General features: G+C 34.4%; 2 protein-coding genes and 1 long non-coding RNA gene across 7 annotated transcripts in view; 1 reads left to right on the forward strand and 2 right to left on the reverse strand.

The window, feature by feature from the left end:
• LOC125676486 (uncharacterized) overlaps positions 1-7,092 on the forward strand; it is a 148,853-nt gene extending 141,761 nt beyond the window's left edge. Inside the window, exons 54-59 of the mRNA XM_056157773.1 lie at positions 3-117; positions 1,209-1,307; positions 1,547-1,711; positions 2,480-2,590; positions 2,846-3,026; positions 4,493-7,092. Of these exons, the coding sequence (XP_056013748.1) occupies positions 3-117; positions 1,209-1,307; positions 1,547-1,711; positions 2,480-2,590; positions 2,846-3,026; positions 4,493-4,731 (910 nt within the window). The 3' untranslated portion in view covers positions 4,732-7,092. The remainder of the gene's footprint in view (positions 1-2; positions 118-1,208; positions 1,308-1,546; positions 1,712-2,479; positions 2,591-2,845; positions 3,027-4,492) is intronic.
• Positions 1,303-1,642, reverse strand: LOC130052564 (uncharacterized). Its single transcript, XR_008800905.1, has 2 exons — positions 1,526-1,642; positions 1,303-1,425 (listed from the first exon to the last, which is right to left on the reverse strand). It is a non-coding gene; the product is annotated as an uncharacterized LOC130052564 (long non-coding RNA).
• Positions 7,093-8,238: 1,146 nt separating the features above from the next.
• The window catches only part of LOC125673640 (C2 domain-containing protein 5-like), a 59,889-nt gene continuing 55,377 nt past the window's right edge, over positions 8,239-12,750 (reverse strand). For all 5 annotated transcript variants that reach the window (XM_048910290.2, XM_048910287.2, XM_048910283.2 and 2 more), the window contains 4 exons: positions 11,802-11,863; positions 11,536-11,661; positions 10,797-10,943; positions 8,239-9,149 (listed from right to left, as the gene is read on the reverse strand). In XM_048910290.2, coding sequence (XP_048766247.1) covers positions 9,039-9,149; positions 10,797-10,943; positions 11,536-11,661; positions 11,802-11,863 — 446 coding nt within the window. In that variant the 3' untranslated portion in view covers positions 8,239-9,038. The remainder of the gene's footprint in view (positions 9,150-10,796; positions 10,944-11,535; positions 11,662-11,801; positions 11,864-12,750) is intronic.

Here is a 12,750-nt window from a genome sequence, read left to right on the forward strand (position 1 = left end):
AGAGTGGATGTTCACCATGACAACAGGGGGGCATCTGGCCATGTGTCCTGGGCCCAGAATTTTACCATAACTTTGGGAGGAAACATCATCGAGCTCCTACAGAATCATATTGTAGAGGTCAGTTACTATCCCAGAGTGATTAAAATTTATCAGGGTCACATGTTACACCTGCATGTTGAGCAATATGCAATTTTCTGTGTTTGACTACATACCCGCTACTGGTACATTCTGTGTATGTTTTTGAAAAGAAAGAAACATTGAATTACTCTCTGTTATTAATTTATATGTATAACTAAATATTTCAAATTAAACGAGAGTAAAAATCACTGAGATTTTTAGGGGCCAAGTGGGCCATCAAGTCTAAAATTATATGTGCCAACTTTGAAAACAATTAGCCCACATCCAAATAGACATTTGAATACTTCATACATATTACATCAATGAAAGAAATATGTGAATTAACTTGCTCTGTAATATACATGTATATCCCCTGGATACCACCAATTTATGCTTTGAACTAACTAAGTGTTCCAAAATTATTTTCATAACGACAATCTGGACTGTGGCTGCTTCTTATACATTTGTTTACATGGTTTTGTGTATGAAATTGCATTTAGAATACATGTTAAAGTTCAAGAATGTTGTAGAAGACCATTCTTAAGAATTTGTTATTCATTTGTCCAAAAATGTATTTACAGTGAAGAAAGTCACTAACCAAATGATAGATATTCCTTGCATAAAGCACTGTCTAACTTTGTGCCATACTGGATACAGAAGGTGAAGGTCATAATTAGTATGTGCTGTTAGACAGTCCTGAAATTGCTGAAAGTGTTTACGACAGTGTCTGATTTACTTTGATTAATAGTACTCGAAATTAAAATGGGGGGACATTACAATTGGAATTTTGAGTTGCCAAGTGGGCAATCAGAATTACATTTTTAGGGTCCCACAGAGACTTTTTAGTCACTATGATAAGTGGGCAAGTGCGTATATACATCCCTGTGAAGTAGCACGCTGTCCTTCCAAGGTTCATGTACAATGTTTAAAATCTTGTGTCACATATTTTAAAAATTAAAGAAATTTATCTCACAAGTATATATAGCAATACATAGGATTTTTGCAACCAGACTCAAGCCCAAACACAATTTTGTTACTATTTCCCCTTCAGCTTTGCTGAGATTTTTTAGCAAAACTTTTGATCCCTCTAGGTTGATGGTCGCCGAGTGGAGCTGCCATTTTATAATAGGAAGTTTTCTGTGGATCACAATCAGGACTCTGTTGTATTCAACACCAAACTTGGAGTAAAGGTAAAAATTGCTTTTATTTCATAAAATGTTGCACAAATGAACGATTGGTTTGACATTAGTAGTTAAACATTCAATAGTCTTTTCAGCATGACTCAGCATAAAGAGAACTTGTGAATGCCTGCCAAAAAAAAGAGGGATTTATTAGACAATATATCATATCCCCACCCAGTATTCACAATGTTAGACTTAGATATTGGATGGCATGTTGTTTGACATACTCTCTCTGGCTTTGTCTACAGTTGGTATGGAATGGTAACAGCTATGCTGAGCTAAGCGTGCCCGGGACCTATCGTAACAAGCTCTGCGGGCTGTGTGGAAACTTCAATGGTTTCCCAATGGACGACCTTAAAACAAAAGGTGGCAGAATTACCAACTCACCCAGCATCTTTGGCAACAGCTGGAAGGTATGTGCTGCAATCAAACAAGATAATTTATTTGAATAGAAACGAGTTCTCATTATACTGATGACATAATGGGAAATTGTCTTGCTAGAATATAACATTAAATACTACAAGTAGGTAATTTTTATGCCCCTGTAATAAGAGATTTAGTTTTTGGTCAGTCTGTTTGTCTAAAAAACAACTTTAACCTTGGCTATAATGTTTGAATGGATGTTAAAGGACTTTATATTTCACATGTGTATTCCTTGTGACAAGACATTTCATTTGGTACTAGAAGTTTTGACCTTGTAACCTTGAATTCGGGGTTTGAACTACTTTTGAAAAACTTTAACCATGACCATAATTTGAATGGTTGGTGATAGGGTTTCATATTTCACATATGAATTCCATGTGACGTAACCTTTCTCATGGTACCAGAATTATTTTGCTGCCATATGCGGGTGTTGGTGTTTCACAAACACATCTGGTTTTGATATTGTGATGAAATTGATTTAGTAATATATGATACATATATGGTAATACATTGATGTACCTGTACAGTGTATGTCTTTAATTAAAAAAAAAGCATTAATATATATACTGTTTTTTAAAGCGTATATAAATTGTCAGTCTAAGTGAATGTTGAGTGTAGTCGAGAAAATATTGTTCATTTTCACAGATCTTTTCCATATTTCTCATGTTAGTGTGTTGAGGTTTGGAGGATTGTACAGCCTAAGAAAGGTGTTCACTTCAGAAAGTACTAAGTCTTTCCGTAAAAATTTTGTTATTCAGACATCATCACAGGAGAATGCAGTCTGTGAAGACGGTACAGATCGCGACCCCTGTGTGGAGGCAGGGTACCGTGCCAGGAAGTTTGCCACCACCCAGTGTTCTATACTAAGGGTAAGTCACATTATTTGGGGTTAGTCACATGACTTACCATTTTGTGCTTGTGTTAGTTTCGAGACCTCCTCTACATTTATCACAATTCCAAATGATACTCTTTGATACACATATAGATAAAATAGTACTTATTGACAGTTCTAGATACGTGTGAGAAATTCCAATAGATGAATGAACATTACAAAACTGAAATCTTAATTATTCCAGTCTTACATGTAGTTCTGTAATTTGTAGTCAAACCTTTACTCCTTGTAGGGTCCAAAGTTCAGTCGCTGTCACCGAGCTGTGGCTCCAGATCCTTTCTATGCAGCCTGTGTTTATGACTTATGTGTATGTGGAGACAATTCCACATGTCTATGTGACATTCTCTCCTCCTATGCTAAAGAGTGTGCCAAAGTGGGAGTGAGGCTAGAATGGAGGGAAGCTGGGCTCTGTGGTAAGTCATCTGTTCATTAGTGTGGGGGTGATGTTAATTTTTGGAGCAGTGAAGAACATACATGTAGATCATGATGGAAATTGGATGAAACTTGTTCTATATTTTTGTAGTAAAAGTAATTCTGTATTTGGTGTAGTTTTTAGTTTAAGGCAGCTCATTACACAAAATTTTTATTTAATGGCTTGTTAAAACACCTTTTATGAAGTATGATTTCACCATCAAAAAAGTGAAACAAGCTATATGAATATTTTGTGATGTATCCCAGAATGATAAAAAAGGTACTTTGTTTGCAAATAAGATACTTTAGAGTCCAAATTTCGCTGTGATTTGATGCATAATATAAATATCTAAGAAAACATGCCTAAACAACTCGGATATACAGTAGACATTCTAATTTTTAAAATAAAAAAATATTTATGAAAATTTAAAACATTTGCTAATATTTTTTAAATCTATGGATAAAATCTTCAAAAAACATGTCAGTTAGAAAAAAGATATATCAGAGAAATATATTTTTAAAAGAAATTGAAATGAAATGGTAAAAATTCAGAAATATTATGAATTTTTTAATTTGAACCAAGCCCAATCGGAATTATAAAAAAGTAGCCAAAGAGAGCACTGTAATCAGTAAACTACATTCCCTTGGGTTTACAAATTAAACAACTTTATAAAAGAAACTAATTTCTTGATCAACAGTAAAACTTATACTTTACCAATTTTGATGCACCAGATGCACATTTCAACAAATAATGTCTCTTCAGTGATGTCCAACCGAAATGTTTGAAATCCGAAATAACAATGAAGTTTTAGTAAAGTTATTATAGGGAAAAACAGTGTGCCAAAAAAGTGGAGTCAAATTCGTCGAAGGATAAGAGCTATGCGTGCATACAATTATCATTAATATGATCATTTTAGTAATTTCTCTCAATTTTGATCGGGATCGGCACTTTTTTCTACAGTTTGAATATAGTGATTATATCTAAAACTTGGGGTCATTTCGTTTCAATTTCTTTTTCGATATATCTCTTTTCTAACTGACATGTTTTTTTGAAGATTTTATTAGTAGATTTTAAAAATATTACCAAGTAACGTTTTCAATTTTCATAAATATTTTTTTCTACAAGTTATAACGTTTATATCTAAATCTTATAGGCATGTTTTATTAGATGTTCATATCATGCACCAAATCACGGCGAAATTTGGACTCAAGAATCTATTATTTGCAAACAAAACACCTTTTTCATCATTCTGGGAAAAATCACAAAAAATTTCTATAGAATAATTGAAAGCTTGTATCACTCTTTCGATGGTGAAATCATACTTCATAAGGTGTTTTAACGAACCATTAAATAAAAATTTAGTGTAATGAGCTACCTTGAACTCTGATAGAGGAGAGGGGGGATAGAGAAGTTGTAAGTGTATTTACATATTAATGATTATATGAAGTGGCTATGCTGCTTTTACAGATTTTGGATGTGATGAGAGTTTAGGCTTTGTGTTTGATGAGTGCGGCCCAGTTTGTCCTAGGACCTGTGAGAACTACGACACGCCCCTTGGCGATTTGAAAACAAACTGCTTCAAGCCTTGCATTGCCAGCTGTCAATGCCCTGCGGATAAAGTTTTACTGAATGGAAGATGTGTACCTTTCGACCAGTGTCCAAGAATAGACCGAGGGGATATCCCAGTGGGGCCAGCACAGGGATGATTTTTAAATTGTAGATAAATGAGAGAAATTCAAGCGAGACTGTCAGAAAACAGAATGTCAATTTCATGTTTGGGGTACATCTTCAAGTGCAATATCAGTGTTATGTAGGTGTTTTGAGTGAGATATTCGTCTTTAGGAATTTCTAATTCATTTGACTTCAGAGCACTATCTTGAAAATGATGTTTAAGAGAAAGAGAGGATTTGAGTTGAGAATGTTTGCTTACATGATGACAATACTCATCTATGAATTGAATGGTTTAATGTCAGGGACTTCCGGGATAAAGCAAATAACTAGCGACCTCAGAAACAGAAATCCCTAGAAATTGTGTGACCTGAGACATACTCATAAAATTTTACGTCAGTGACCGTGGTTTGATCAGAATGACTTGTTACATATAAAATTATATGTCAGTGACAGTGGTCTGAATGATTGTTACATATAAAGCATTTACGGTACAATTGAATTTAACCATGGGGGAAAAAGTGATTGTAAGTTTCCTGGTGTAAGAGACAAGAGACAAATGTATTGTAATTTTGTCAGTGTTGTGTGTTATAAAGATACAGTGTCCCAATATATCCAAACATAACTTTCCTATAGTTATTTTGATTTTGTAGAATAAGTGCAGCTAGAATTAGAATGCAGGCGAATTCTGCACTGCATAAAGAGGAATCGCTCATTCAGACTTGATCTTTTTTTTAGATCACACTTAGTTTTATCTTCCTTTTTAACAGGACACACTGGGAAATACTTGGCCAGTGTTTGTTTATAATCATGATTTATATTATGTGTACTTACACTACTATTATTAGCAACACATCAAGATATGACTAGAAAATTTCAATTTCACTTGAAATGTTTGTAAAGACATCATATAGATAATTTTCTATCTTATTAATTTAGAAGGTTTATATATATAAAACATCTGTACCATTACATTAATCATTGTATGTTATTTCTACACTACTTCCCCAATGTTACAATGGAAAAGTCTTAATTGTGCTGAATATTTTTAACCATATTTTTTTTTTTATACATGGATATTATTTAATCATGGGATAAGATACTGATAACTGTTGGTTTACAAATTCTTGTATTATGATCTGAATTATTTGCAGAATTTGTGGTCACAGGTACATGAAAAATGTCACTTTTATCACACCTGAAAAACTCAAACCTTTAAAGTGTATTCTTCTTGCAAATTGTACAAGGTGAAGAAAAACAAGAGTGCATCAAATTTCTCATGAAGACCATTTGTTTCATAAGTACAAAATACTGTACATTTCTAGGTGTATTTGCAATGCTTGTAAGTTTCAACGGTTTCAATATTAACAGGTGGTAGTACTTGATGCAATTTTCTTTTACGAACAGTTGCAAATTCATGAAATGTGGCCCCCAACCCCAAAATTCTCCAGATTGTGAGAGCTCGTATTAAAATTAAAAAAAAATTGAACTCATTATTAATGTAAAATCATTTTTTAGAATCATTCTTTCAACTTCCCTTCCCATCCCACAGAAATAAACCTCCACATTGCCGAGGATTCAAACCAAGTCTTACACCATGCAACCCAGGCTCCATGACCATAAACTGAGAAGAATAAAATTTTGTAGACTCTTGGCTTGTTAAAATCACCAATATCTTATTGACATCAAAATTCAATCTTGGCCCGACTTCTATCGAGTCATCCATATTCTGGGGATTCCTATAAATCGTTTCTAGTCATGGTCAGGGAGCCTGTGTGCATACTTCTTTTTGTTGAACTTCCTTGAAATTTGTTTCAAGAATTGGTACAGTGCTTTCATTGAGGCAGAATTGTTACAAAGCCAAATATTGAAAATCTGTTAACAAATATTCACTCATACGATTACCTCGGTGGATTAATTCAGCAGCTACCATTCAGCTTTGTTGTTTTTTTAACACAATTTTCTAATTTTTTTGTTATCTTCACATCCATTTTTAATAATGCAAATCATGCACTGCTTTAATGCTCTCCCCATTTCAGGTATGAATCTCAATTAAGTTCTTCTATATATTTATAACTAAAAAAAAATTTCTTTGCAGAAATTCACTTTTGTCTTCCTGAAAAAATCCCAAAAGTTATGCAGAATTTCTGTGTTGATATACATGTGAGAGTGGCCCTGCCTTAGGGTGTCATTTTGTAGCTCTCCTTATAAATGTCTTGACAAATAAACTTTGCATAATGATTTATCTTTTACCAATGTTTACCCTGTGCTTAGATGTATATTTTGATATTTATATATTACTATACACATTTAACTAGAGATGTATGGATGTATTAGGGGTGTGAAAAGATTTTGTATGTTAGTAAATCCTAAGAAATTAAATTATTAACAAATCAAAATTTGTTCCTTAGTTTGCTCATTTTCATTACAAATATATACATGTACCTTGTAGTTACAATTTATGCTTACCGTGTAAAGCAGTTAAGTTTTCTGTCAAGGTGTACATGTATAAATATGTATTAAATTTGTGTTGCTGGAAGCTCACATTTCCTACAAAGGTTGTTAGTGACCAAAGACAAGGTCACAATCCAGAACTAGTCAAGGTTACAGGAAGGGAAGTCCAACATTCTTGTTTAGGTGTCAACTTGTAATGCTGGACTTGTAGAAGTTTGACATTGTCATTTCTTGGTAAAATGCTTGCATTACTATTTTAACAACATCTATATACTTCTCTAAGCACCTGCTGTGGTCATTTGAATTGTTTACCAGAAATCTGTCGAGAATGCAACTCTATTCTCTTAAAAAAAATTTCATCCAATAAGTTTTATCAAGTTTCGCAAGAAAACAACAATATTAAGCGAGACAAGAGTCATAAGCCAGCCTCGAATTTTAGCATTTTTCATTTCTCTCAAAATTTCATAAATTAAAATTTTCCTTTAACTGTTTCCTGTAGCCTAATATTATGAGATTAGAGGCATTTAAGATTTTCCATGTGAGAGACAATTTTCAAACACTTTGCAAGACCAAGGTGCAATAGTTAACAATTTTGATTGTGGTCGATGCATATAGCCATGTTTCCTAAGGCCACACATCTCTAAAGAATAGGACAGAAGATGCAGCTTTCATTCATATCAATATGCATTCTGATATACTGCTGCCTTGATACATGTTTGATATATATCAATATGATCAAAATACAGAGCTCTAAAATGAGCTATTCGAGAGCTCTAAAATGAGCTATTCGAGAGATCTAAATTTTAATCAGATTGGATTTGTATCGCAATATTTAATATTGCAATGTCCAATAATTTCAATGAAATCATTAAAGACTTAATTTTTGCTGTTTCAATAAAGACAACAAATTTGATGATGTTCAAACATTGAGTAATATCTTACTGACTGAATATAAATATTGCATGTAAATACGTGTATTGTTAGTACAGAGGTTAATTTAGTCATGACTGAATTTCAACACTGACAAATGATATTTGTAGAATCAAAATCGGGAAGTCCAAAGTTTTTAAAAAAACCAAACAGAACACAAATCAAGCAACATAATTTTCAGTTTCTTTATTATTATGTGCCATCACATGTTCATGATAAAATTCATGTAACAGGACCAGAGACATAAATTGACACTAAATAAAGCATAGCATCTCTTCAGAATGCGGAATGAACATGGAAAAAATGGCTTGTAAAAGAAGGATCATACAGAATTTTCTTTGTACAAATTTCTAACAGTTGTGAATTTGACAATTGTGAATGAAGTCTTAAATGGATTTTCTTTGTACTTGCTGTATCCAGAAAGAAAGAAAAACGCACCAAACATAGATAATCATATTACTAAATGTCACCAGTCAGTGGTAGATCTGATTCCGATACCTATTACTAAAAGTCACCAGTAAATAGTAGACTTGAAACTTATACCTATTATTAAATGTCGCAATTCAGTAGTAGATTTGAAACTTATACCTATTATTAAATGTCGCAATTCAGTAGTAGACTTGAAGCTTATACCTATTATTAAATGTCGCAATTCAGTAGTAGATTTGAAACTTATACAGTAGTAAACCAGAAATTTATGTCTCTGATCTGACACTTTCAGCATGAAAAAGTAAAGGTATTGAAAATACATGTATTAATACTTCAGTAGTGCCCTATCACGCTTTACGCTGCTTGGTTCATTTTATAATATCGGTTCTTTGTTCATTAAGCAATTCTTGTGTAAATATCAATATCTAATGTAGAATCTTGCAGTCCATTGTTCAGGACAGCAGTGAAAGATAATACTGGACCAAATTAGGAATGCCTCGATAAAAAAGTCTGATGTTTATTTTGTTCACTGTCATGTACTGGGCGAGTCGCTGTTTTTACGCAGAGTTTCAACGACGATCGGGAACGATTCCTCTGAGGAAACCACCACTGCATCCCCGCTCACATTGATCAAACACTGGCTCTGAAAGATGAAAATGTACACAGTCAATGATATGTGGAATGATTACAAAGGCATCATGGTTACACATACATTTCATTTAGCCGACAATTTCATGTACAGTGTACATATATTCAGAATATTCTATACGTTCTGTAAATCCACTTTTATTCACTTACAGGAAGAGCTAATCTTTGCAGCTAAATGCATAAATAAAACAAGATGTGTTTGTGAAACCCTGATGCCCCCAGTGATACAGATTGGAATGCAATTTGATAGGACAGAGGGCCTAAATGATACAAAAATTATAGGCCCTTTTGACTTAACTCCATGAAAACTTTAGGCCCTAAATATATATGAAGCAATGCTGCAAAATAAACTCAAAACTTTGAAAGTTAAACTGACTTTTTATTTTTCAATTCTTCAGTTTAATTAAATGTATCATGACTGCAGTTAACTGTTTCAGATTTCTTGGTCGTTCCTGTGTTGCAGGGTGTTGTTATTGTTTGATTGTTTTTAATCCCGTCAATATTTGAGACGTCACCAGTTGTAGGTGATGTATCACAAATTTAGACCTATGCCGAGCGCTCAGGGCCATGGCAATGAAGATTCTTTAACGTGCCAACGCTTGCCGCAACACAGTACCTCCATTTTTAAGGTCGCATCTGAAAGACCCGTAATTCTCACTTTTAAATCTAGTAAATGACGAGCGTTTGGTGAAGGAGCAATCACTAACCATGTTTACTACTTAGGTTTGATCCGGCTATGGCACGAGTGGAGCTCAAAGTAACAACCTTTAAGTTATGAAGCACTGCATGCATGAGCTACCACAACCGGAAAATCTGATGTTTAATAAGGTTTGTTGCCAATCATGATCATCAAACCGTACTCTCTTCTTTGAAGACATTTTTTTCAAAACTGGTTCCCCGCTGATTGGGGCACACACAAGCGAGATCAACAGAGCCAGCAATTTATCTTAATTTTTATTGGACGGAAGTTTTTCAAAAACCAATCAAAATCTTCTTTACAAACGATCAATTGAGTAATTGTATTATGACAAACCAAGACAGATAGCGGTTATTTTCCCTGATAAACATTAAAAAACGATCAGCAATACTGACCGAAAAACAAAAATTTCATAGGCCAAATTGGCCTTTCTGGAAAATTTTAGTCGGCCATTTTCAATATTTATCGGCCATTTGCTGATGGCTGACACCAATCTGAATCACTTTGCCCCCGGATTACAACAAAGAGGGACTGTAAGACATTGTAGTTTTTTTATTCCAAAAAACAGGTCACGGTCACCAAATCTGGTATCGTTGGAAAGGTCATCTCACAAGTAATGCACAGGCTAAAGATAAAAGCAGAACCTCTTACGATTTGAAAGATGTGGCTTATATTGAATTTCATAAAAGTAGGTCAAAGGTCAATGTTAAGGAAATTTTGTTGTCAAGAAAAAGGTCTTGCCACAAGGAATGCAAATACCGAATATGAAAGCTTTACCTCTTATAGTGCAAAAGATATGACCAAGGTTAAAGTTTTTGGCCACAGACGGATAGGCCAAAAACTATGCCCCCGAATCTTGATTCCAAGGGCATAAATATTGCCACATAGTTTTCATTGAAAATGGGTCAACACACACATTTTTATAGAGACAGACTGTTTGCATACCTGGTTTTTGTGGGGGTTACACATAAGAACACACTGGTTCATTTGATACGACACCATTCCATTGCCTCCAAGAGAGGCCACATTGGCTCGCACATTGGCCATGACCTCAGCAACAAATGTCTGCATGAAGCCCCCCTGTCCCCCAACCTGCACATAGAAAGGTCAAAATGGAAACTATCAGTTTAGCATGTCAGGAATATAACACAGCAACTGATTCAATGTCTATATAAAATACAAAATATGATTGTTATTTGCATAATGCTCAAATATTTCCAATGACAAAATAAAAATTCTAACTTAAAAGAACTGTGTACATTTTCTGCATATTAAACATGGTCCATGCATATTTTCAATATCAAAAGAATGCCTGGTTGTCCCTAATTTTAAGTATAAATATAAAGTAGAGATTTCATACAAGTACTAGCTATGAAGCTGTTCTCGGGAATTCATTTATAGCAGAACGACATCAGAATTTGAACAGTTTTTTATTTTTGGGGGAAATGCCATTGATATGAAGAATTTTAATATGGGCACAGTCAACAATTTAAAAGAGGCCCATGGGCCAAATCACTCACCTGTGTCACCTTGGCCCTGTCATTCTGCTTTTGAAAAGATTTCTTTTCGATCTTTATTCCCATTTTTTGACCCCATAGTGAGGCCCCAAGCTAGCCCTGAAGGGTCATGAGATATGATGAGGTCACAAAGTAAAAAAATCATGATATGAAATGAAAGGTCTTACCTCTCTTAATGAAGTGGATTCCCGAATGAAGAAGAAGTTGTAGTTGCCCAGATAACGCTCGATTTTGAATCCTGGAATGTACGGCAAAGGTGTAAGTTCCACCCAGTTTTTGTGTTTCTGCACACTCTGTGAAAAAAATTGCATGAAGTCAATTCATTATATCCTATAATATTATTGCTCATCATTATCTATCACTTCACCTACAACATTTCACTATTGAAATCAAAACAAAGATCAGAAATTCAATTCAGTACATGTGTACTTACATGTACATGTTCTAGTGATCTACGAACAGAGTTATCTACCTTGGTCTGTCTGTTTGGAGGAGCTGCAATGTTCATGAAACTTTAAAATATCTGCTAAACTGATATTATACATTAAAAAACAAAACAAAACCAAAACTCCCACTTTCCTTATATCTTGAACTAAAAGGGTTTTTGGGGATATGAAATTGTTACTTTTTATTATGGTATTGGCAATAATTGCTCACTGGCTTGCATGAATTATAGCATGTGTTTGAATATGGAATATAAATATATATCAATTAAGTGAGATGTCAAATTAATGCATGTTACAAAATCTGTTAAACTGCAAGTTCACCCCTTGTGTTCACATACATGTAAAGATTCCCAAACTTTAGTTCACCCCTTGTGTTAACGCAAGATTCCCAAACTTTGGTTAACCTATCTACTTCCTATTATCAGAGCTTATCCCATCCATGTCTGTATATAGATTTTCCCCTTATGCGCCTCTGTAGATTTTCCATACTGGTTTATCCTTTCACCCCACAGTAAATCTACCCCGTTCTCATACATGCCAACTTTCCCGATTTGTGCGGGATTCTCCCGATTTGAAGCAGTTGAAAAGGCAAATCCCGATATCCCGATCGGGATTGCAAAAATACCCCGAAGTCCCGATTTTCTAAAAATATCTCCCATTTTACGACAACAAACCCCCATTTCCAACCGGAATTTGAAATCCCACATCATTTCTGAACTGGCCAATCAGAAATCGGGAAAATTAGTCAGCCATTGCTGTTTACCTGTGTCGCATGGTATCGGGGTGATGTAATTTACCTGGTCTGCCTGTGTCGGGGTGCTTATTGGACAGTGCGAAGCATGTTTTGATAGTAATTAATCAGGAAGACGGATTTCAAATTGACATATCCTTTATACAAACGTGAATGACAACGATAATAGTGTCACCATGCACCAC

This window comes from Ostrea edulis, chromosome 3, assembly GCF_947568905.1.
Source record: "Ostrea edulis chromosome 3, xbOstEdul1.1, whole genome shotgun sequence".
Taxonomy (NCBI): domain Eukaryota; kingdom Metazoa; phylum Mollusca; class Bivalvia; order Ostreida; family Ostreidae; genus Ostrea; species Ostrea edulis.